This window comes from Cotesia glomerata, unplaced genomic scaffold (assembly GCF_020080835.1).
Source record: "Cotesia glomerata isolate CgM1 unplaced genomic scaffold, MPM_Cglom_v2.3 scaffold_32, whole genome shotgun sequence".
In the NCBI taxonomy this organism is placed as follows: domain Eukaryota; kingdom Metazoa; phylum Arthropoda; class Insecta; order Hymenoptera; family Braconidae; genus Cotesia; species Cotesia glomerata.
The window spans coordinates 52055-78594 of record NW_025403773.1 but is presented as its reverse complement, the minus strand read 5'-3'; the positions used below and the strand labels follow the sequence as shown (position 1 = coordinate 78594).

Below are 26540 nucleotides of genomic sequence, written 5' to 3'. Positions count from 1 at the left end.
CTATACTACACGGAGAAAAAAAAAAAACTTGAATCAAATAAATAATTTTGAAGAACTTTATCTTCTTGATTTGAATAGAAAAATTCTTAAACTAAAAAATTTTTCTTGCCGTTGAAGAAAAATTTACTTGATTCAAGAATTTTTCGACTTGATTCATGGCAATTTTATTTTCTGTTTAATGTTTTTCATTTTGAACATGCTTTTGCTTTAAATAATATGATTCATTTAACTCACTAATCTTATCATAATTTTTTTATTAACGATTGTATCCTGATAAGCGCAAATAAACTATTACATTATAAAAATCAAATAAATATTATCAGTCATTAAAATAATAATTTAAAGATTTAGTAATAACTGAAGAATATAAAAAGAAAATAATCTTATTTGAAAATATTAATTTCTGACGTTAATTTCAAAATTTCTTCTTAAAATCACGTGCCGACAATTTGTTATGAAAACAAATAAAGAGTCTGAAAAGAATTTTTTATATTATTTTTTTTTATGGTTTAAAAAATCTCGGATAGCAGATGAGAAGCACCAGCAATCAAATCGACAGGCGTCGAATGCTGCCAATCGCGTGAAAATCGAATGATTCATTCAAAAAATATTGTTCTATGAAACTTCTATCAGACTTTTGAGCTCGAAGAGCTCAAAGTAACACATAAATTGTTTTTTTGAGCTCGGAGAGCTTAAAAACATCATTAGTGCAATTTTAAACACCTAGGTATGGAATTAGCGGGAAGTTGCAGGGATGGCCCTCAGGGTCTACCGTTTTTCTAATTTTTTTATAATAATTTAGTTGGTATAGAAATCCAAAAAATTAAGAAATGTTTGTTGATTTTACCATCAATTATATTTCTAAAATTTTTGTCTGCTTTCCAATGTATATTTTTTAAAATAAATGTTTTTAATAGAGAAATACACTTAAAATCTTATTAAATCATCATTTTTGTAACCTAAATTTAACCTTATCAATATTAATTAATGATATCTAATTCAAAATTTAATAATATTCAATTAGTATTGAATAGAAAAAATTCATTTTATAATAGAAGATATATTTAATAATTACTTTAAAGGAGAATTTTTTTATTATCATAGTAATAAAAAAATAATTACTCGTATTTTATTTGATATTGTGTAGATTAAACAAGTTTTAGTATGAAACCAATCGTTTCGTTAAATAGTATAAAAATGTTGAAAGTTAATTCATGGATAATATCACTTATTGTGATAGTAATTTCTAACGAATGTTCTTCTTCAAACGAAACTAGTCTTGATGTTACATGCGCTTTAAAGCATACTCTTGTAAATATTTTTAATTACATTGCTAATTTCTTTTAAATAATTATTTTTGACAATGTTAAACAGTGCAATCCCAATCTACCACGTCCATGTTGCGATTCAATAGATCAGTGTCAACGAACATGGCCAGATAATTACTTCCGATGCATCGGGGACATTATCTTGAGTAATTATATAATTAAAAAATTAATATTGTTATAAAAAAAAAATCCATTCAAACTAATTATTTATACTTATACACGGAGAGAAATTTATAGGAACCTTTCCAAAAATTATGGGAATGGTTCCTATAATAAATGATCATTATGGGTATCAATCCTATGCTCATTATGGGAACCATACCCATAGTTTATTGGAAACGTTCCTATACAATAATGGAATAGCTTCAATAGATTATGAGAATGGTTCCTATAATATTATAGGAATGGTCTCTATATTATTAAAGGAATAATTCCTGTAATATTATAGGAATGGTTCCTATACTATTAAGGAAGTTCGAGCGTAACGAATGAATCAAAATAATGTTAAAAATTTTTTTTTAATTTTAGTCTTTCCAATATTCGTCAAAATTCTTTATTTTAATTTAAAATAATTTAAACAATTTAATAATTGATGGTTTTTACTTATTTAATAAAGTAAAGTAATAAAATGACTTTCGTATTTATTACTTGCCGGAATAAATAAACAGATTTGGCAATAGCGCGCTTGATTATACCCATAACTGAGACGTGGATGAGTGTGTGAGTTAAACATTTCTCTCTCTGTAACTAAGGTAAAAGTCCCTATTATGAGACGATGTCCCCATTTATGATACACTACATAAAAATACTATTTTATAAAAACAAACACACCGCTAGCATACCAAAAATATAATAAATATTTCAAAAGCAATTTTCGACTTTTGCTCTTAATTAATTCCATACTGTTTTTAAAAAATATTTATTAAAGTGCGAGGTTTGTTATCTGTGCTCAAAGCCACGACCGAGAATAGTAAAACGGCAACGGCTACCTAGTTTTTTATATTAGTTTAATTTCATTCTCTTCATTCTCTTTATGTTAAATTGTATATCAATTGAAAGCTGATGAGTCATAGACTTTATTTCTATACATATTTATGCGTTTTTTTATTACAATATTTTAAATCTGAGTGTCTCACAATACCTACACTTATAAACGTGAATGCCCCGGTTTATGAGACACTTTACTAGGTGTACCATGTAACACGGACATGTGTATTTCGGCTTCCCTGTTTAAAATTTCCAATAGGATCCCATCAAAAGCGACAAAAGCCACTTAGAAACCCATACATTTTATTTGTTTCTAAGTGGCTTTTGTCGCTTTTGATGGGATCCTATTGGAGATTTTCAACAGGGTTGTCCCGATTAAGTGAGACAGTGTACATTTATAAGATTTTATATTGTTAATATGTTATATTAATTATACAAATAGTACAATTATATGTCATAAAATATTGGCTGTTATTAAAACCTCAAATATTTTTCTAAAAGTAAGTATTTTTAGTCAAATAGCTTTAGATTATGAACCTAACCTCAAATCATAACATTGAATAACTTTGTCAACAAGTTTTTCTGTTTTTTTAATTAAATGTTTTGGATAAATTTATAATATTTTGTTGTATATTGACTCTAAAAGTATATTATTTATTTCAGGCTAAGTAAAAAGTAATTTATAATAAAAAGCTGAGATAATGAGGGATAAACAAAATCCTAAAGAGACAAAAACTCAATCATCAAATTCAACCAAAAAAAAGTGTTGTGTTCCAATGTGAATAATAAACTGAAGAAAAAAAAGTTAAAAGGCTTAAGTAATTATGATTCGTCAAATATAGAAAAAGCTTTAAAAGCAATAGAAGACATAGAGATGTCCTTGAGAAAAGCAGTTGCTATTTATGGAGTACCGATTGCTACCTTTGTTAGATGAAAAAGTATTAGTCCTGAGAAGGCAAAAATTAGAACTGAGCCAGCGATAGTATTATCTTTAAAAGAAGAGGATGTTATTGTTCAGTTGTTATTCTATAGAGCAGCAATAGGGTCACCTGTGACGAAAACTGACTTATTAAAGATGTATTACAATTTGTTATCATCTTAGACAATCATTCTAATGTGATAAACTGTGAATAAAATAATTTAACTAATGATGGACAACTTTTTACGGTTACATATGAATCTAGTCAAGTTAGTCTTCAAGAATCATTAACTGATAGCAATAATGTAATACGGTGCCCTTCTAAAGACTTTAGTGAACACAGCCTAATTGATCAAACTATCTCTACTGATGATACAAACTTAGATATGTCTGTACAGCTCAGATAGATTACAAAAGAGCTCACAAATGTTCATCCTACAAATCCTATAAACAACAAAATTTATCAATTAGGTATGTAAATGTCAACCTCACATTTATGTTCGATAAATTTAATTTGATGTGACTGTTTTTTAGAATTTATGAAAGACAATTTGGATCCTACGCCTGCAATGATTGACAAACATCGTTTTATTCATAAGTTTTCAATAATAACTGTTGATAACGGTAACGTAAAATAATTAGTCATGAACTAGTTTTAAGAATTATGATTAGAATTACGAAAAATTCATATTTTTAGATAAATCTCCCGAAAAACCTCTGAAAGAAATATTCACTTTGCCGTTGGATTATTTACTGAAGAAAAAAATAATAAAAATTGAAAAAACAGGCAAGTCAAAGTTACCATCTGTGGGGATCTCTGATGAATGGTACAAACAATTAAAAAAAGAAAAGTTAAAAAACATGAAAGAAGAAAAACTTAAAAATAAAATATATTACAAGAAGAAAAGAAAAAGTTAATTGCTCAAGTCGAAGAATTACAAAAAAAATCAAGAAAGAAAAATAGATTTAATTCAATAATTTTCGTTAATTAATTATTTAACTGATAAAAATTCAATTATGAGTTGATTAAAAATTAAAATAATTTCATATTTTGTAAATAGGACTGTCTAAAATTAAAAAATATATAAAATTTGATCAATTTCACTGATTTTTTAACTGTCTCAAAAATAGGGTCCTGTGGTTTGAGACACTGGGGACATGTGACTTTAAAGTGTCTCATAAATAGGGTCTCATAGGTTCTCTTAAGAAACCATAATTTAATTCATTTTTAACCAAAAAAATTATAAACACATTAGAAATATTGATTTAATAATCATCAAATTACTGTAAAATGCGATTAAAAGTGTATTTTCTTTTTAAATGGATTTATTATTCGCAGAAATGTTCAACCTACCTTGAAAAGTGTCTCATAATAGGGACTTTTACCTTATATTTCTATCCTTTTCTTTTTTCTCAGCTGTTGACGCGGTGTTGTCAAATCTTTATTTTAATAAGTGGCTGACGATAAACGAGTTACAAACATAAAATTTGACTTTAAATATTTCAAAAATTATATCAGTAATGTATTATTATTAAATTGTTTTTATATTTTGCAATAATACAAGTCTCTTGTGTATAGTTTTTTATCCGTTAAAGTTGGGAGATTAATATTGAAAAAAATAATTAAAGTCTCGACAAAAGTTTGTCCGCCATAAGAGCCCGTGTATAAGGAGATAAAATATGTAATTTTTAAAATTTAATATCTAAGTAACTAAACGGTGAATTTTTTTTAAATTTTGGGATTAGATAAATGACGTATTTACTTATACATATACTTAATTTCAAAGCTCAAAGTTGGAAATTATTTTTTACATTAGATTCGCTCGAACCTCCTTAAAGGAATGGTTCCTATAATATTATGGGAATGACGCACATAATAATAGAAAAATATTTATGTTCATAATAATGAAGCAATCACTTAAAAAATATAAAGTAATTATTATATATTTTTTTGCTAATAAATTTTTTTTTATAAATAAAAATTGATCTTTCACTAGAGTGAAAAAATTTCTTTTTCATAATTTTCATTCACGTGTGTACTTAATCTTAAATTGTTTACTCCAACTAAGTTATTTTTGTGTTAGATAATATTGAAAAATATTGTAGCAATTCTAAAGTTTCTCTAATAAAAGGAATATTTTCTCACTATACAATTAGAGGAGCCAATTAAATATGGAAATTCATTGTTTAGTTTTACAATCCCTGATTAAAAAAATCAATTGAAAAGAATTGAAACTATTTCAATTCTTTTTAATTCTGTTTAATTCCTATGGTCGCATTAAAAAGAATAGAAAAGAATTCAAATACCGGTAATTTGAATTCTTTTTAATTTTTCGTGCAGCATTAAAATGAATTAAAAAAAATTCAAACTTTTCTCATTTTAATTCATTCCAATTCTCATTATCATATTAAAAATAATTCAAAATAATTCAAATCTCAGTCATTTTAATTCTTTTCTATTCTTCATGTTGTATTGAAATGAATTCAAATTTTTCTCATTTTAATTCATTCCAATTCTCATTATCATATTTAAAATAATTCAAACCTCAGTCATTTTAATTCTTTTCGATTCTTCATTTTGTATTGAATTGAATTCAAATTTTTCTCATTTTAATTCATTCCAATTCTGAAAGTATGATAAAAAAATTTTAATTTCATTTAATTGAATTATTTCCAATACTTATGATCAGGGCCTGGAAGTTCAGGCTCAACAATAAACAGTAGAAAAAGAGCGAAATTCGGTTATAATAATCAAAAGCAAGGTGACAAACGCGAGCAAATTCACGCGCATGAATTTATGCTATAGCATATGCATGAAATGTCAAAACGAAAGTGAGGTTGGCTGCGAAACACGTGGATATAAGCAACAAAACCTCAAATCGTAAAATAAATAATAATTTTATAGTGAATTTAATGCCAATAAAAAATATTTCTCAACGTGAGCATGTGAGGAGCGAGAAAATAAATTCAGCAAAGATTTTTAAAATTTTCAGATAACTTTATTGTCAAAAATATAGATTGTCTTAGACTACAACAATTTTATTTTTTTTTATTTTTTTGAACTAGAATATCAATTAACAAGACCCCTAGGTATGACACAAAAAAACTATTTTTTTGTCCGACGAAGGCGGAAGCGGCAACTTTGTTTAGCGCAGCGGCACGAAAGTTGCCACTTTCCGCCCGTCGAGCAAAAAAAAATTTTTGCTCAAGGTTCTTTTAAATATCCTTTAAATGTCACTGGAAGTCAATCTCTAATGCCAGCGTATGCTAATTTTCAAATAAAAGTGACAAGTAGCCCAACAGAAAGTGTCGCTGGTGTCCCTATAAAAGAAAATGTAGCCGACATGTCTCTGGAGTGTCCCAAGAACCGAAGATGTCGCACACGAGTCACTGAGGTGATCCAGGAACAAAAAGTGTTGCCCATTTATTGCTGAAATGTCTCAGGAACAGAAAGTATTGCCCACGTGTCGTTGAAATGTCCAATGACCGAGAAGTGCCGCCCACGTATCAACGAGTGTCGCTCATGTGTCGCTGAAGTGTCCGAGGCAAAAGAAGTGGCGCTCAGGTGTCTTCCATGTATCGCTGGAATGTCAAACAGAGGAAGTGACGCCCTTATGTCACTGAAGTGTCGCTCACTTGTCCCCGTCCCTGTTTGAAAACTCCAATAGGATCCCATCAAAAGCCACTTAAAAACCAATCAATTTTATTGGTTTCTATGTGGCTTTTGTCGCTTTTGATAGGATCTTATTGGAGTTTTCCAACAGGGGTAACGCTCATGTGTCGCTGGAGTGTCCGAGGAACAGAAAGTGTCGCTGAGGTGTCCTCCAAGTGTTACTGGAATGATTCAAACACAAGTGTCGCTCATATGTTGCTGTAGTATCCACAAACTAGAAGTGTCGCCCACGTGTCCACGAAGTGTCACTCATGTGTCGCTGAAGTATCTGAGGCAAGGATAGTGTAGTCTACGTATCGATGGAAGCTCTCAGGATCAGAAAGTGTCACAATGTGTCGCTGAAAAATAAAATATTGTGAAAATATCACTATGATTCTTTGCACATGACACTGAATTCAGCAGACGGTTAACGAATTTTAAAATTATTCACGAAGTTACTGTTTATGAAATCAAAATTTACAAATTCTTTTCTCTGAACAAATTTGTAAAAAGGAATCCACATAGATCAGACTACGTGTACTATAAAAATCGGCTGGGAAAAAATTCCAATAATTGTTAGTTGTCCGCCAAGTTTAGACTTGTACCACTAACCGGCTTAAATTATGTCTTCCGTGTTGTGTCGCGTATGTGTCGCTGGCGTATCAAAGGCACAGTAAGTGCCGCTGAGGTGTCCTTCAAGTGTCGCTAGAATGTTCAAACAGAAAGTGTCGCCTAATCTTCGCTAAAGTGTCCACAAACTAGAAGTGTCGTCCACCTGTCCACGAAGTGTCCTTTAAGTGTTGCCTAATCTTCGCTAAAGTGTCCACAAACTAGAAGTGTCGCCCACGTGTCCACGAAGTGTCGTTCATGTGTCGCTGGAGTATCCGAGGCGAAGAAAGTGTCGCCTACGTGTCAATGAATCGTCTCAGGGTCAGAAAGTGTCGCCATGTGTCGCTGAAAAAAATAAAAATTTTGAAAATATCACTAGGGTTCTTTGCAAATGACACTGGATTCAGCAGACGGTTGACGAGTTTTGAAATTTTTTACTAAGTTAATATTTATGAAATAAAATTTCACAAATTTATTTGTCTGAATAAATTATTAAATAGTATCGATTCAAATAGATGTTTCCGAGGCACAGAAAGTGTCACTGGATTTTCTGAAAAATAAAATACGTCGCTTACGTTTTGCTGAAGTGTTTTCGGAACAGAAATCGTCTCTGGCGTGTCGCTCACGTGTTGCTGAAGTGTCTTAAGTGTAGAAAGTGTCGCTCATGAGTGCCAGGAACAGAAAGTGTCTCCATGTGTCAATGAAAAAATAATGTCTTAAAAATATTGCTAGGATTCTTTGCACATCACACTGAATTTACTAGACATCTTGTAATTGTTCACAAAACAGAAATTTACGGATGAATTTACATAAATAAATTTTTAATGAGTACGGATCCAAATAGATCAGAATACTTGTATTATAACAATCGGCTCAGAAAAATTTCATTGATGTCAGTTGAAAAAAATTGTTGTAGTCTTAGACAATCTGTATTTTTGGCAATAAAGATATATCTGAGAATTCTAAAAAAACTTTGCTGAATTTTTTTTCTCGCTCCTCACATGCTCACGTTAAGAAATATTTTTTATTGACATTAAATGCACTATAAAATTATTATTTATTTTACGATTTGAGGTTTTGTTGATTAATATACACGTGTTTCGCAGCCAACCTCACTTTCGTTTTGACATTTCATGCATATGCTGTAGCATAAATTCATGCGCGTGAATTTGCTCGCGTTTGTCACTTTGATTTTGATTATTAAACGAATTTCGCTCTTTTTTTACTGTTTATTGTTGAGCCTGAACTTCCAGGCCCTGCTTATGATTATGATAATAATTTGAATAAAATAAATTTTAATTCAAATTTGTTTATAAATTATGTATTATATATTAAATTATATATTATATTATATTATATGTATATGATTTATAATATATATATATATATATATATATATATATATATATATATATATATATATATATATATTTATTTATTTATTTATTTATTTATTTTTATTTTTATTTTTGAGCTTGTGGTGTTTTTTGAACAAGCTTTACGATCTGATTCAGGAAATAGTAAAATTTTTCAGCAGTTCCATCCTGAGGACAAATGCAATAGTTAATTTACAAATAACAGAACAAAATTTAATTTAATTTAATTTATTTTTTTATTTTATATAACAAACGTGATGCATTTTTTAAAAATTAAGTAATACTATAAATATTTAAGTAAGGCGTCTATTCAGTGGCACTTTCATCATCAATTTCACGTTCTACGTCGCTGTCGTTCTCCGCTGAACTGTCCACTTTGTCTTCATCAATTATCAAAGCACCTTCCTCGATCCCATCCTCATCATCCTCGTCATCAGTCACGCCATCCCTGACTGCAGCCCTCCGATTCTCGATATCAGCCTCCTCATTTTCGAACTCAGCCTTCTCATTTTCGAACTCAGCCTCCTCATTTTCGAACTCAGCCTTCTCATTTTCGAACTCAGCCTCCTCATTTTCGAACTCAGCCTTTTCATACAGTTTATTAGGGTCGTCAGTCTCAGGCTCACTTTCCTCTTCACTATTTTTCGCATCCTTTGAATTATCATTTCTGAGCAGCACTTCACTTCCGCTTTCTTTTTTTTTATCATTTTTATTAATATTTTGGCTTTTTTTTTTGCATTTCCTTTTATCTTCGCAATAGATTTGCTTAAATATTTTCTTAAGTTCCCCAAGTGCTTATCTTTTTCAACTTGAGAATAAAAACGCATGTGAATAGATATTTTTAAATAGTGTTCAAATACATCTGCAATATAAAAAAAAATAAATATAAGTGTGTTTGAGTAGAAGTAAGGGTCCAGGAAATTTTTTATGAATAGGTGAATAATAATCCCTCTTTAACAATATTCATTGAAAATAATTTTAAAAAATTCGTTCTACGCAAATTTTGCAGTTATCAATATATACTGAGAAATTGAAATCAATAATCGTTATTGAAAAAATATGGAAAACGGTTGATTTTAAAGGTCCTCGCTGCAACTTCCCGCTTATTCCATACCTAGGCGCTTAAAATTGCATTAATGATATTTTTTAGCTCTTCGAGCTCCAAAATACTATTTATGTCTTATTTTGAGTTCTCCAAGCTCAGCGAGATAGCTTTTCTATACTTTTGAGCTCTTCGAGCTCAAAAGTCTGCTGGATGTTTCGTAGAATACTTTTTTTTGAATTTTCAAACCACAATAACCTTTGAATGAATCAACTGATTTGTACGTAGTTGGCGGCATTCGACGCAGTTTTTTCAGCCTCATAAAAAATCTTTGTTTGAATTGATCAAACTAGGAATTTCGGAGTAATTCCGATAATACACGTTCTTCGGATTTTTTTTTCGACAACGATAACTCAGGAACGAATGAACCGATTTTGTTCAGACTGGCAGCGATCGGCGTGATTTTTTGATATCAAGAGCTGATTAGTTTTTGGAATCGATCGGTAAAGCCGTTTAAAAGTTATTCCAAACTGTATTCAAAATCTAAGTTTGGACAATCCCTTTCGACGGGCGCCAACCGTGATAAAATCGGTCAAGCCGTTCAAAAGTTATAAGAGGGTCACATGCACTCACTCACACACACACACACACACACACACACACACACACACACACACACACACACACACACACACACACACACACACACACACACATGCTAGACATTGTCGGAAAACTGCTCGAGAAGCTCATACAAGGGAGACTTCGCAACGACATAGACCATGCTGGAGGTTTTTCCACCAACCAGCATAGCTTCCGGAAAGGTCGTTCGACAGTCGGAGCGATTGAGAAAGTCATAAAGACAGCAACACAAGCATGGTATGGTAGTCTCAAAGCTCGTAAAGTATGCCTTCTCCTCACGCTAGATGTCAAAAACGCATTTAACAGCGCAAACTGGGGAGACATTTTAGACGCTCTGGAGTACAAGTTTGACGCGGAGCCAGAGAATCTGGCATTAGTCAACAACTACCTTGACGATAGAAAGCTAATAGTGGAAACTACCGAAGGCCCACAAGAATACGCCATAACGGCTAGCGTGCCGCAAGGCTCAATAATGGGGCCCGATCTATGGAACGCAGACTACGACGAGCTTCTTGGAATTCCGTTGCCAGAGCAAGTAGAGCTAACAGGCTTTGCAGACGACGTTGCGGTCACTATAATGGTGGACAGCGTAGAAGAGGCCGAACTGCTAGTTCGGGAAACTATTGACGCTGTCGAGACTTGGCTTGATAAGCATCACCTGAAACTCGCCAAACAGAAAACCAAGATGGTCGTTTTGACACGTCAAAAATGGTTCCCAAAACCATTCGCTGTGGGCATGGGAGGAACAACACTGATGTCAACAAGGGCCCTGCGCTATCTAGGGGTAATGATAGACGAGAAACTATCTTTCCGTGAACACCTCGACAGTGCATGCAAGAAAGCCAGCAAGACGGTGTCTAGCCTAGCACGAAATATGACCAACACTATGGGACCAAGAACAAAAAAGAGAAGAGTTCTTCTAGAAGCAGTCCACTCGGTACTGCTTCATGGAGCGGAGATATGGGCAGATACATTAAAGCAGAAGACCTACCGGCGAAAGATAGCAGCAGTACAGCGGCGAGGCGCTCTCAGGGTTGCCTGCGCCTACCGCACAGTTTCCGAAGCGGCGCTGTATTGGTCATAGCAGAAGCCACGCCCATCGATCTACTCGCATTTGAGAGAGCAAAACTCTATGATGTTCAAAACAGTGACGAAAACATGGAGGACACAAGAACGAGGATAAAGGCGGAATTGCAGCAAGAGTGGCTGGGCCGATGGACATCGGGAGAGACGGGCAGATGGACGGCGCGCCTAATCCCAAACATCAACGTCTGGCTTTTTCGGAAATACGGGGACACGGACTTCTTTCTGACCCAGCTATTGACGGGACATGGGCAGTTCAATGCCTATCTTTTCAAGATCGGTTTGCACAGCACACCGACGTGCAAATACTGCTCAGACAAAATTGACAACGCCGAGCACACGCTTTTCGAGTGTGATCGGTGGAAGGACGACAGAAGCAGCACCGAAGAAACAATAGGCACCACGCTCTCCCCTGAGAGCCTGGTAACCTGCATGATCAAAAAAGAAGAAAACTGGTCAGTTGTCGCAGCCTACGCGCAGCGCCTTTAAAAAAAAATCGCAGAAAGGGATTAGAAACCAGTATTAACAAGAAGTAGGCGTCGTGAGACGCAACATGGACTGAATTGAAGTAATGCTAACGCGGTCCCGTTCCAGTCTCCCCTGTATCATCTATGGGGAAAGGAGAGAGGAGGATGTTTAGTCGCTATTGTTGCAAAATAATATTGACTTCTGAATCCGCCATACCCAGGCAAACACCTAGTCCTGGCACCAACACCAAGTCTTGGCATACGTAAATGTATTTTACCTCCTCTATAATATTAAGAAAAAAAAAAAAAAAAAACAAAAAAAACACACACACAGATCTTTTTAGAACCTCAAAACGTCGAGATCTGATGAAAACTTGATTTTCGAAAACGGGGTAAAAGCAATAAATTCCTGATTTTCCAAAATTTCCAATTTTCTTAGCGGGAAGTTAAAAATAGGAGCTGTTTAAAACACATCATTGTTACCTCTCATGTGGGCTAGCAAATCCGGGTCTAGATGTTTCAGTTCATCGGATTCATTTCTGTTTTTTTTGTTTTTTGACCTGTTAGATGACTTCCCCGTAATGGTACAGTTCAATAAGACAGGTTCAGTAATTATAAAACTCGCTGCTGATGTAATAAATTGCGATATTTTTGGAAAGCCCATTAATAACTCATAGTATTGAGACGTGACCCACCTGTCCTTTCCGAAGTAAATCTGAAAAATCAATTTTTTTATTGATTAAATGATAATTAGGTCAAATTTTTTTTTTTCATGAGTTCTTTATGAGGATTGTAGATTATCTATCGAAATAGCTGTCTAACTCACTATCTTTTAATTGTATTTGATTACAGCAACATTTAAAACAATCGACTTCATATATCTATGTACATTTTATGTATAATTTCTGTTAATAATTATTCTTGTTGCGTTACATAGTTCTACGATTGATAAGAATACCACTGAATATTGAGACATGAAATTTTTATTGTTTTAATCTTATGAATTATTTTTTTTTTTATAGAATGAAATAAGCGTGATGAGTCGAGCACTTTTAGATTTTCTAAACTTTATATTTTGTAATATACTATTACTACTATATTCATAAACGTGCTTATCCATTTAATTTGAGTTAGATCCATATACTTTATTTTCAGTCTCATTTTAAACTTCGCATATTAATATGAAATCAGAAAGTTTTTTACTTACTTGTTTGGTATCTGCATTTACGTCACCAATTTTTAGTTGAGTAGTGACTTGCCCAGTGATTTTTAGATTATTTAGGCAATCTGTAAAATAATCGGAAAAAAAAACTTAATTTTAGTAACAAATGTTCTCGACAAAAAAAGTTTTGTAAAAGTTGACCCTGCAGACCATCATTCAAATTTCGAGATAGACAAAAAACTAACGGATTAACCGATTTTCAATTCATTGGTGACATTCAAAATTATCAATTGAGACTTATATCTAATTACGTTTTAAATTGAATAGGATCGAGTCATTTCAAAGATATTTGAAAAAAGTGCCATTTGGCCAAGCCAGACAAAGATAGATAGATTTATTAGCTTAATAAAAAAAATTTACTGGTTGTCAACCGTGTTAATTATTCAAAGGTTGTAGTCCAAATGTCCTAAGAAATCAATCTAATAATATATTTTATGTTGAAATGGAATATTCATAATTTAAATACAGATATGGACGCGTAACACATCTCTTGAGAATTTGACAAATTTTTAGTCGCTGAAGAAATTAAAATACAATGTTTTAAAGTTTACGAATAATAGATTGAATAACAGATAATTTTACAAATTTTGCGATTAAAAGAAGCTGATAAATTATAAGATGATAAATGCTAAAATCATCGTTATTAATGAATTTTCCTAAATTTTGTAAATCACGAAATAATTTTAAAAGTCAGTAAAGGCAGACAAATTATAGCTCAGATTAATGATAATTAAGTAATCTCTCACATAAATTCGATATATTAAAGCTATTTTTAACGGTAAAAAAAAATCATTTCGCAATAATTGACAAAATTTATAATTTTTCTAAAATAAAAAATTTCAAGCACTAACAATTCGGAAATTAACGATTAACCATTAAGATTGCTTGGAAGCTAAGGGGAGTAAATCCGGTCGATATGGTGCGTTATAATACATATATGTATATAAATATTAGGGTGCTTCAAAAAAATTTTTTAATTTGTTTTTTTAACTCTTACCCTCTCAAATGTTTTTATTTGATATAAAAAAAATCCTCACAAAACATGAGCCCTACAGCTCAACTCTAAGGGGTCGCTGTTTTTATTTCAGTTTTTATCGCTACAAAAAGACTAGTTACAGCCATTTAAAAATGACTAAATTTCGAAATTTAAAGAAGTAGTTGGCAATTGGATCATTCCCTGTCAAATCGACAAATAGTTGGAATCGATCTCTTTCGATTCGGACAAATTTTGGTCAGAAGTTTTCGTTTATCATAAAACGAAGTTCTGCCAAAGGAAAAACAATAAAAAAATTTTTTTCAAAAGATATGCAAATTCAAAATTTCGCAATTTTTTCAGTTTTTCAACTTTGTTTTTGTAATATCTCGAACGCTATTGTAGATATAGTAACGGCCTTTTATTTGTTTAAAAGGGGACACTTAGGGTTATTGAAAAAAAAATATTTCGAAAAAAAATTTTCAAAAATGCCAAATTTGTCAAATTTTGAATTTTTGAAAATCGTTAAAAATGACGATGGAAGTTAAAATTTTAGCTCAATTTTTTTTGTATAATACATTGTACTCATTTCAAAAGATTCTGAAATTTGAAACAACTTTCAAAAAGTGTTAGCTACTGAATCTAATGAAACATGTCGACAATTTAGTGAAGGGATTTTGAACAAAAAGCGACCAAATGTATCGAAAGCTGTAGAGTCTGATAATGGCGCATTACTCATGGATCATGTCGATGGAAGACAGTTGGAAAACTCCAGATTCTATAGTCGTTGTTTATTTCAAAAAAAGATGTATCACGGTCAAGTATATCAACAAGCAAGAAAAACTAACAACTCATTTATTAGAATGAATAATGGCGAAATGGGACAAATCATTCGATTTTTATTGATAAATAATGAAGCAGTGATGGAAATTCGGAAACTGGATGTGCATTCTGTTGACGACTTTGAGCATCTTTGGGCGGTTGATAATTGTGCGAATCAAACAGTGCGATTACCAATAACAGACATTAAATCAAAACTGGTTTATATTTCGATTAAATCTCTGCTATATCATGAACCTAATAGAAATTATTTATGTATTCAACCCAATGAATTTGAGGTTCAATAATAAAAAACTAATTAACAAACTGATTGACATTATTCTCTTTTTATCTTATCTTAGGTTAGTATATTACATAACCATAAGTATCGTTAATTATTTACCGATGAAAATAAATAGAAGAGAATTCAAATTTTTGAATTCATTTCAATTTTTTTTAATCATTCAGACAAAAAACAATTGTCGCGTATTTATCAATGGAAATAAATTGATAAGAATTAAAAAATATGAATTCCGTTTAATTTTTCACTATTACAGGTATACGGAAAGAAATACGGATCATTTACCGATTGGAATAAATTAAAAAAAATCGAAAATTTTGAATTCACTTTTATTTATTTTAATCAATAAAAAAAATTAGGAAAACGGTTGACCCTGAAGGCCATCCCTGAAACTTCCCGCTAATTCCATACTTAGGCGCTTAAAATTGCACCAATGGCGTTTTTGAGCTCTTCGAGCTCAAAAATACAATTTATGGGTTATTTTGAGCTCTCCAAGCTCAAAGAGATTGTTTTCCTATGCTTCTGAGCTCTTCGAGCTAAAAAGTCTGATAGGGATTTGATGACACTATTTTTTGAATTTTTAAACCGCAATAACTTTTAATTGAATAAATCGATTTTCACGCGATTGGTAGCATTCGACGCAGTTTTTTAAGCCTCACAAAGAATCTTAAATTTTGAATTGATCGCGCTAGAAATTTCGGAGTTATTCCGAAAAAACACTTTTTTTCGGTTTTCTTTCGTTCACGATATCTCTCGAACGAATCAACCGATTTTGACCGGACTGATGGCGATCGACGTGGTTTTTTGAGGTTAAGAGCTGATTAGTTTTTGAAATTGAACCATCAAGCCGTTTAAAAGTTATTCAAAAAAAACCACATTTGAAAAAAATTTTTTTTTTTTTTCAGTTTTTTGAAGATTTCTCAAAATCTATTGATCTAAATCGGTCCAAATATTTTTCAAAATCTAAGTTTGGTCAAGCCCTTTCGAATGGCACCAACCGCGATGAAATCGGTCAAGCCGTTCAAAAGTTATAAGCGGTTCACATACTTTCACACACACACACACACACACACACACACACACACACACACACACACACACACACACACATCTTGGCAGACAACCAGTATGGATTCCGGAAAGGACGATCAACCCTGGACGCGATCAACCTGGTTGTTAATACGGCCAAAGAGGCAATCGCAGGAACTAGATGGAAGGGTGGAACGAAGAAGTACTGCCTGGTGGCTGCCTTGGACATCAAAAATGCTTTCAATTCCGCTAATTGGGACTGCATCATGCAAGCTCTCGACGAGAAGAACGTGCCAACATATCTTCGCAGACTAGTGATTAGCTATTTTACAGATAGAGTGCTGAAATACGATACAAAGAATGGTCCAAAAGAGTATGATATAACCGGTGGTGTGCCACAGGGCTCTGTTCTTGGTCCACTTCTGTGGAATATCATGTATGACGGGCTCCTGAGACTGAAGCTTCCAAGATGTGTCAAACTGGTAGCGTATGCGGATGATGTTGCCGCAGTGATCGTCGCCAAACACCTCGACGAGATTCAACATCTGTTTGACATCACTTTTGAGAAGATCAACCAGTGGATGGATACAGTGAACCTACAACTGGCCAAGCAGAAGACCGAAGCAGTGCTTATTACCAGCCGAAAAGAAGTTGAAACAATTAAGATTAATGTCGGTGACCGAGAAATCACATCACAACCATTTATCCGTTATCTGGGAGTGATGCTGGATGCACGACTCAACTTCAAACAGCAGGTGGAACATGTCAGTGCCAAAGCGTCAGTAGTGAGGGCTAGTCTCGCACGGCTGATGCCTAACATCGGAGGCCCAATGCAGAGCAGGAGGCTACTATTGTCATCAGTAGTCACATCAGTGCTCACTTACGGAATATCCATTTGGGCTGATGCACTGGAAACCCAAGAATCATGGAGAAAAAGGAGGTCCAATATACCGACAGAGTGCCCTACGAGTAGCTAGTGCCTTCCGCACTCTATCAGAAGAAGCAGTGTGCGTCATTGCTGGAACCCTACCTCTTAGAGTTCTAGCAGAGGAAAGACGGGCCCTTTACCAACGAAAAGGTCAACTGCACTGAGCCCGGAAGAACTTAGAATTGAAGAACGGCAAAAGAGCATAGGCCGATGGCAACTACAATGGGATGCTGCAGAGAAGGGTAGGTGGACGCACCGTCTCATACCTCGGGTCGACATTTGGCTTAACCGGAATCACGGTGAGGTCAATTACTATCTTACGCAGATGTTGTCGGGACATGGGTGTTTTCGAGAGTATCTACACCGCTTTAAGCACGATGACTCTTCGGAGTGCCCGTCCTGCCCAGGAGCTGCTGAAGACGCGGAGCACGTCTTCTTTGTATGTCCTCGTTTCGATCCCACAGCGTGAAGAACTGGAGAGGATCCTGAACCAGAGAATGCAACCAGATTCACTAGTAGAAGCAATGTTGTCATCAGAAGCTGCCTGGAACGCTACCAACACGTTTGCAACAGAAGTCCTTAAAGACTTGCGTTCCACCGAAAGAAAAAGAGCAAATAGCAGAAGACAGAAGGAAGATAGTTAACACCTTAGCCACCAGAAGGAAGAGCAGTAGCTAGATCCTCCCTTCACGAAGTAATGCCTGACGGCGGTTTCCATGAGGGATTAGAGGAAAGAAGGAAAAGGGGTTTAGGGTTTAGTGGGTAGGGGCGTTAGTGTCGAGTTAGTATGACGCTGCGTCGAGTCGCCACATATCCAGGCCAAACAGCTATGCCTAGAATCCGTAAAAAGGATTCCCCCCCTACAAAAAAAAACACACACACACACACACACACACACACACACACACACACACACACACACACACACATACATACAGACGCCGTGACAACCTCGCGGGGATAGTCAGGGAAGCTTCCTGTGACCTTCAAAAGTCGAGATCTGATGAAAACTCGGTTTTTGCAAAACGGGGTGAAAACAATAACTTCCCGATTTTTCAAAATCTTCGATTTTCGTAGCGGGAAGTTAAAAATAGAAATTATGGAGTGTTTAATGATAGAAATGAATTAGAAATAATTCAAAATTATTAATTCACTTTTATTGCTTTCAATTAATAAAAAAGATAGGAATTATGAAGTATTTACCGATAGAAATAAATTGATAAGAATTAAAAAATGTGAATTCCTTTTAATTTTCGTTTATTTCAGTTGCGGAAAGAAATAGGGATCATTTACCGATTGAAATGAATTAAAAAAAATTGAAAGTTTTTAATTCATTTTAATTTTTTTCAACCATACAAACAGAACGAATTTGAGGATTATTTACTGATAGAAATGAATTGATAAGAATTAAAAAATATGAATTCCTTTTAATTTTTCTCTATTACAGGTGCGGAAAGAAATAGGGATCATTTACCGATTGAAATGAATTAAAAAAAATTGAAAGTTTTTAATTCATTTTAATTTTTTTCAAGCATACAAACAGAACGAATTTGAGGATTATTTACTGATAGAAATGAATTGATAAGAATTAAAAAATATGTTCCTTTTAATTTTTCTCTATTACAGGTGCGGAAAGAAATAGGGATCATTTACCGATTGAAATGAATTAAAAAAAATTGAAAGTTTTTAATTCATTTTAATTTTTTTCAAGCATACAAACAGAACGAATTTGAGGATTATTTACTGATAGAAATGAATTGATAAGAATTAAAAAATATGAATTCCTTTTAATTTTTCTCTATTACAGGTGCGGAAAGAAATAGGGATCATTTACCGATTGAAATGAATTAAAAAAAATTGAAAGTTTTTAATTCATTTTAATTTTTTTCAACCATACAAACAGAACGAATTTGAGGATTATTTACCGATAGAAATGAATTGAAAAGATTTTGAATTTGTTAATTCATTTTAATTCATTTCAATTCTCAGCAATGCTGAAAATTCAAAAGTATTTACCGATTGAAATGAATTCAGCAGAATTAAAAGCCGTGAATTCATTTCTATTCTTTTTAATAATTTGGGAAGCCAGAAATTTAAAAATTATTTATTCATTGAAAAAATCGAGGAATTAAAAGTCTAGAAATGAATTCATTTTTCGTCATTTTCAATTCTTTTTAATTGATTTTTTTAATCAGGGATTTTATTTTATTTTTAAAACAAATTATTTATTTACAATACATACCTTGAATATTTATTAAATCCACCTTTTGGGTATGTAACTTTTTTTGTTTATATGAACAATATTACTTATTTTACATATTTCAAATGATGTTATTGGGAAGCAAGTAAAATTATCGAAATTACCAATAATTTCAAATGCTTCGAAGTGGTCATCGAAGTCACAAATAACTTGAATTGTAATGATAAATATCTCAATATTATTAGGCATCATCACTATAATATTATGGGAATGGTTCCCATAATATTATAGGAATGGTTCCTTACAGTTATAATTATAGGTATCGTTCCTATAATTATAGGAACCATTCCCATAATTATAGTAACATTTCCCAAAAATTATGGGTACAATTCCCATAATTTAAGTAATCGCTCCTAAAATGGTATAATAGGAAAACATTTCATTACAATTATAGGAATGATTTTCATATTTTTCTCTCCGTGTGCTTAGGCGGGCTAGGAAAATTTTGTGAGCTGGATGAAGATTGCAATGAAATAATACACGCAAAATGTTCCAAAGACGGCAAATGTATCTGCCGGATGAAAACAGTAAGAACCAATCCATGGACCTGCGCACCAATTTTGGGAGGATTTTGTTGGAACAATGAAACTTGTGCTGCTGATAATGCTGTTTGTGTTAACAGCGAATGTAAATGCAAGAAAGATTATTTTCAGCGGCCGAACAACCAATGCGTACGCAGTGAGTAATTTTTTTACTATAAAAAGTGATTTAATATTGACTATTTAATAAGTTTATTATTTGTAATAGATGTTTTGGGTACTCAGTGTGAAAACGATGATGCATGTAATCTTGTAAAGTTTGCAAAATGTTCTGAATATAAAGTATGCGCTTGTACATCCAATACTACTGCAATAACTTCAATTTATTGCGCTCCAATTTTTCGTGGATTTTGTTGGGAAAATGACGAGTGCGTGACACCTAATTCAATTTGTTTAAACAATACATGTCAATGCCACGGAGAATATAACCAATATACTATTGAAAAAGGATGTGTATCAAGTAAGATGAATTTTTAACTTCCCGCTAAGAAAATTGAAAATTTAAAAAAATCTGGAAGTTATAGGTTTTACCCCGTTTTTCGAAAATCGAGTTTTCATCGGATCTCGACGTTTCGAGGTCCTAGGAAGCTTTCCTGACTATTTTCACGATGATGTCTGTACGTCTGTGTGTGTGTGTGTTTTTTTTTTTGTTTTAAGGGGGGGGGAATCCTTTTTACGGATTCTAGGCATAGTTGTTTGGCCTGGATATGTGGTGACTCGACGCAGTGTCATACTAAAACTCGACGCTAGCGCCCCTACCCACTAAACCCTAAACCCCTTTTCCTCTTGCCCCTAATCCCTCATGGAAACCGCCGTCAGGCATTACTTCGTGAAGGGAGGATCTAGCTACTGCTCTTCCTTCTGGTAGCTAAGGTGTTATTTTACCTTTCTTCTAGTTGTTGTCATTTGCTCTTCTTCTTTCGATGGAACGCAAGTCTATAAGGACTTCTGTTGCAAATGTGCTGATGGCGTTCCAGGAGGCTCTTGATGACAACATTGCTTCTACTATTGTCTCTGGTTGGATTTTCTTCTTTAGGATCATCTCCAGCTCATCTCGCTGTGGGTAAAATCGTGGGCACTCAAAGAAAACGTGCTCCGCGTCTTCATTGATTCCTGGGCAGGACGGGCACTCCGGTGAATCATCATGCTTGAAGCGGTGAAGATACGTCCGAAAACATCCATGTCGAGGTGTTTGGCGACGATCACTGCGGCAACATCATCCGCATACGCTACCAGTTTGACACATCTTGGAAGCTTCAGTCTCAGGAGCCCGTCATACATGATATTCCACAGAAGTGGACCAAGAACAGAGCCCTGTGGCACACCACCGGTTATATCATACTCTTTCGGACCATTCTTTGTATCGTATTTCAGCACTTTATCTGTAAAATAGCTAATCACTAGTCTGCGAAGATATGTTGGCACGTTTTTCTCGTCGAGAGCTTGCATGATGCAGTCCCAATTAGCGGAATTGAAAGCATTTTTGATGTCCAAGGCAGCCACCAGGCAGTACTTCTTCGTTCCACCCTTCCATCTAGTTCCTGCGATTGCCTCTTTGGCCGTATTAACAACCAGGTTGATCGCGTTCAGGGTTGATCGTCCTTTCCGGAATCCATACTGGTTGTCTGCCAAGAGTGGGTCGACTACTGCATCTATTCGCTGATGGATGATACGCTCAAATATCTTACCCGCCGTATCTAGCATGCAGAGTGGTCGGTAAGATGACGGTTCTTCTGGCGGTTTCTTTCCTTTAGGTAAAAGTACTAACCGTTGCTGTTTCCACTTACGAGGAAAAGTCCCCTCCTTGAGGCATGCGTTGTAAGCGTCTAGAAATAATGTTGGTGCTGCCTTTATGATGGTTTTCAAGGCTATATTAGGGATTCCGTCCAATCCCGGCGCTTTATTATTTCCTACCCGATTACAGGCCTCCAACAATTCTTCTTCAGTGACAGGTGGAATGTCGTCCAGTTCATCTTGCGTTGACTGATAATTGAGACTGTGTTGCTGTGGAAACAACGCAGTGACGATTTTCTGAAGGAGTTGGGGACACGTAGGTGACGGCATTTGTTGTTTCTTCAGGTGCGTCATGACCACCTTATACGGCCGACCCCACACGTCTTTGTCGACCTCGTATATGAGCTCTTTCCAGCATCTTCCTTTGCTCTCTTTTATGGCCTTATTAAGTTCACGACGAGCTTTTTTGTACTCTGCGATCAGCACTGCAGAGTTAGGTCGTTGATAGCCACGCTGAGATATTCTTCTCTTTCGATGACACTCTTTACGGAGGTTGCTGATATGATCATTCCACCAGTGTACCGCAGGTCTTGAATTCATAACACGTTTGCGAGGCATACTGGCATCACAAGCTTGTGTTACTCGCATCATCAGGGCCTTAGTATGTTCTTCTGCACATCCAGTCTCTATCGGATCACTATCGAGGGCTGTTAGCAATACTTCTGGGTCAAAAGATTTCACCTTCCAACCGACGGTGTTAAATTGCTTGATAGGCCCCCTGAGGTTCTGGTCGTTTGACGTTTCCCAGAGTATCGCATGATGGTCACTGGCAGTGTAGATGTCTAGTACCTTCCAGTTAGAGTTACCTTTAGCACGGCTGGTACTGACAAAAGTGACGTCTACAATCGAGCTTGCGTCACCTTTGGTGAAGGTCGGCGTGTCACCTCTGTTGAGCAAGACTACTTCTAGTGTAGAAAGAGCTTCTAGCAGCTTTCTTCCTCGTGCATTAGTCTGCTTACTGCCCCAGTCTACTGCCCAGGCGTTAAATTCCCCGGCTATCGCCACTGGATGATGTTGCTTCGCGTCCTCGGTCAGTCGGTCCAAGAAGTCAGTAAACTCAGCAATTGAGAGGCTAGGTGGTGCGTAGCAGCTGTAAAAACGGATGCCATCTACTGATGCTGCTACAAAGCCAGCGCTGCCATTGGTAACTACACTCTGGAAAGGGAGCTTACCACAAGCCCAGATCACAGCTTTCGTGGTGATATCCGTCTCCCAAGGTTGTCCAGCTAAATGTTTATATGGCTCCGATAAAAGCACAACGTCGAGCTTTAATTCCCGTACTGTCTGCATAAGCAGGTCATGCGCAGCTTCGCAGTGATTGATGTTAAGCTGCAGTATCCTTATGTTCGTTTATTTGTCAGCTTCTGGAGTGCTTTTTGGAAGACTGGGCATCGGCTAGAACCAGACCGGTGATGTGTGTGTGTGTGTGTGTCTGTGTGTAAACCTCTCGTAACTTTTGAACGGCTTGACCGATTTCATCGCAGTTGGTGTCATTCGAAAGGGCTTCGCCAAACTTAGATTTCTTGTAATTTGGAACCGATTCGGACCAGTAGATTTCGAGAAATTGCAAAAAAAGTGACAAAAAAAGTTGTTTTTTTTTTCATTTTTTTTAAATATCTCCGAATTAGCGAAACCGATCAACTTCAAAAACTAATCAGCTCTTAACCTTGAAATCCTGCATCTATCGCCACATAGAGCGTCAGAATCGGTTGATGCGTTCGTGAGATATCGTTGTCGAAAAAAATCGAAAAAAATGTTTTTTTGTAATAACTCCGAAATTTTTCATCAGATCAATTTTTTTTTCTAAAATCATTTATAGAGCTTAAAAAACCACATCGATCGCCGCCTACCGCGTGAAAATCGGTTAATTTATTAAAAAGTTACAGCAGTTTGAAAATTAGAAAAATCGTGTTTCATCGAATTTTGATAAGACTTTTGAGCTCGAAGAGCTCAAAAGCATAGCAAAGCTATCTCTTTGAGCTCGGAGAGCTCAAAATAACACATAAATTGTATTTTTGAGCTCGAAGAGCTCGAAAACGTCATAAGTGCAATTTTACGCGCCTAGGTATGGAATTAGCGGGAAGTTGCAGGGATGGCCTTCAGGGTCAACCGTTTTTCTAATTTCTTTTATTATTTTTATAAAGTTTTTAACAGATAAATTATAGCAAGAAAAATTTGTTTATGAAATTCCATCTTTAGAAGCATGTCCCTCGCGGTTTTGAGAATGCCGTAAAAATACCGTAATTTTTCGGCATTTATGCTCATGCCATATATTTACCATTATAATTCGGTGATAATGCGGTTAAACTATAGTTGTTTTGGCCAGTTTTTATACTGTAGTTATCCAGTATATATACTGCACTTATGTTGCACAGTTACCAAGAATATACTATACAATTACCACATTAATGCCCAAATTTTACCCAAAAAATTTCAAATAATTACCGTAATAATACAGTAATTTTGCCGAATATTTTCTGATATAATGGAAAATTATTAAAGATTTGATTTTATTTTTAGTTCACTTCTATGTTAGAAATGAATAAAATAAAACATTTCCAATTTTGCTTTTTATTCTCCATCGCTACTTTGCAAAAACAAATACTGTTTTTGAATAAATACTATGTAGAATATTATTTTTTAATTAGGTATTTAGCGATAATGAATATAAAGGAATACATATGTTAAGTAAATATATTCTAATTTTAATTTCAATTTTTAATTTCTCACTTAGAAAATTGCAAATTTTCTAAAATCGAAAAGTTATATTGTTTCACATATATAATTATATTATTTAATTTTAAGAGGTTGGCAATGGCCTGGTCGGCTCGGTGCTCGCTTTTCAAAAGAGTGGGACCCGGGTTCGATCCCAGCACGTACCAATATTTTTCAGTGATTATAGTTAACAATATGTGCGTTACGTTACGTTGCCAGCCTCTGGAAGTGGCAGAGATAGCCGGGCAACACACGTCTGACTTGAGCGATCACACATTTTAAGCAACAACTTGAATGGGTGACCACTCTAGTCAGCGTTGGCTAGCGCGAGGGATCTCTGCACACTAGGAGAGGGGCCTAATGCTCCAGTGGTCGATAAAGAAGAGTTTCTTATCAATTACTGTAGACTTAACCCAGCTCCGACTGTACTAACATGGGTTTTTTCTGTGGTTTTCCCATGTTACTGTTCCAATAGCCGAGTGGTGAGGATCAGGGCAAATGCGGTACAGAAGGCACAAGTTGGTCCACAGCCGCAATGATAAGGCAGAGTTAACTAAGCAGAATGATAAGATTTAGGGTGTAAAAGGGCGTTATTACGCCTGTACACTAGAAAGCCGTATATAAATAAATAATATCTAATTTTAAATATGCTTATCGTAAGATAGACGGTGTGGCTTAATGTATAGAGAATAAGCAATAGGAGAATTTGGTATAGACCAGGTAGCTCAAATAGTAGAGTAGCCGACATGTCTTCAAGAGGTTCTGGGTTCGAATCCCAGTCCGAGCAGTATTTAATTTTACACCATTTTTTAAATATGGTTTTAATACAGTCATTTTACCACCTTATTACCATAAGTATGCCGCATTTTCAGCGTAAATATTCTAAATTTTTAGCGTAAATTATTCGCATTTTTACGGTAAATATTCCGTAATGTTTCGATAAAAAAACTGACCAAAAAAACCGAAAAAATGCTGAAAAAGGACCGCAATGCTGTATAATTGCGTCATTTTTTCGGCATTTACAAAACCGCTAGGGACTAAAAAATTATAAATGCGATTTTTTATAAATAATTTTCTTGACCTAATTTATTATTCAAGAAAAATTTTAAAAAGTCATCAAGTGTCCGCTGATTTCAATATCATTTTTTATTTTATTGTCATGTTATAGTTTGTGGAAGTGATGTATGTTACGAGAGTAAGATACTCGCTAGGAATAAAATTTCAAATGCAATATGTACTGGAGTAAACGAGTGCGTATGCTTCCAACAATATCCATTCGAAAAAACTTATTTATGTACATCAACAGATAAAATTGTATGTGAGGCAGATAACTTGTGTGTAGTCGAAAATTCTAGGTGCATTGATAATTTTTGCCAGTGCAAACGACAGTTTGGGTATAGATCCAATCAATGTCTACCTCGTAAGTTTTATTGTTAATAGTATAAATTTACAATACTCAGATAAAAGTAGTTTTAATTTTCTTAATTTTATTCCAGTTGCTAATTTAAATGACTTCTGTTTGAATGATTATGACTGCAGACAAATAGATCATGCAATATGTTCAAAGGATAACAAGTGTAAATGCGATAAAAACTATGTAACTATGAATCAAACTTCATGTAGACCAATTTATGGTGGAATTTGTTCAAAAAATAAAGACTGCAGGAACATTTATGGAGTGTGCATTGACTCTAAGTGTGGATGCATGTCATTTATGGTTAAATTTTCAGAATATTTATGTTTAGCACGTGAGTAAAAAAATTATAAAAAAATTTATAAACTTTTTAGCAATCCGTATTTTTTGGGTTTTGAATGAATTTTTTTTTTTTTTTAATTTTATTTACAGCTCAATTAG

The 26540-nt window shown here is 34.3% G+C and overlaps 1 protein-coding gene and 2 long non-coding RNA genes across 3 annotated transcripts; all 3 read left to right on the top strand.

The window, feature by feature from the left end:
• Positions 1-1136: 1136 nt before the first annotated feature.
• On the top strand, positions 1137-26540 carry LOC123274389. Its single transcript, XM_044741987.1, has 6 exons — positions 1137-1311; positions 1375-1474; positions 20067-20264; positions 20385-20636; positions 26182-26402; positions 26532-26540. Exons 1-6 carry the CDS (start codon positions 1165-1167, stop codon positions 26538-26540), a joined length of 927 nt encoding a protein of 308 aa, XP_044597922.1. The 5' UTR covers positions 1137-1164.
• On the top strand, positions 2752-3110 carry LOC123274386. The gene is made up of 2 exons (XR_006511506.1): positions 2752-2815; positions 2979-3110. It is a non-coding gene; the product is annotated as an uncharacterized LOC123274386 (long non-coding RNA).
• LOC123274385 lies at positions 3353-4118 on the top strand. The gene is made up of 3 exons (XR_006511505.1): positions 3353-3705; positions 3769-3858; positions 3932-4118. It is a non-coding gene; the product is annotated as an uncharacterized LOC123274385 (long non-coding RNA).

Excerpts from the sequence above, each read along its gene's own strand:
- LOC123274389 (XM_044741987.1), top strand. The coding sequence starts at position 1,165 with ATGAAACCAATCGTTTCGTTAAATAGTATAAAAATGTTGAAAGTTAAT. Across the intron at positions 1,475-20,066 it reads CATCGGGGACATTATCTTGA|GCGGGCTAGGAAAATTTTGT; the intron begins GTAATTATATAA and ends CCGTGTGCTTAG. Across the intron at positions 20,637-26,181 it reads TGAAAAAGGATGTGTATCAA|TTGCTAATTTAAATGACTTC; the intron begins GTAAGATGAATT and ends ATTTTATTCCAG.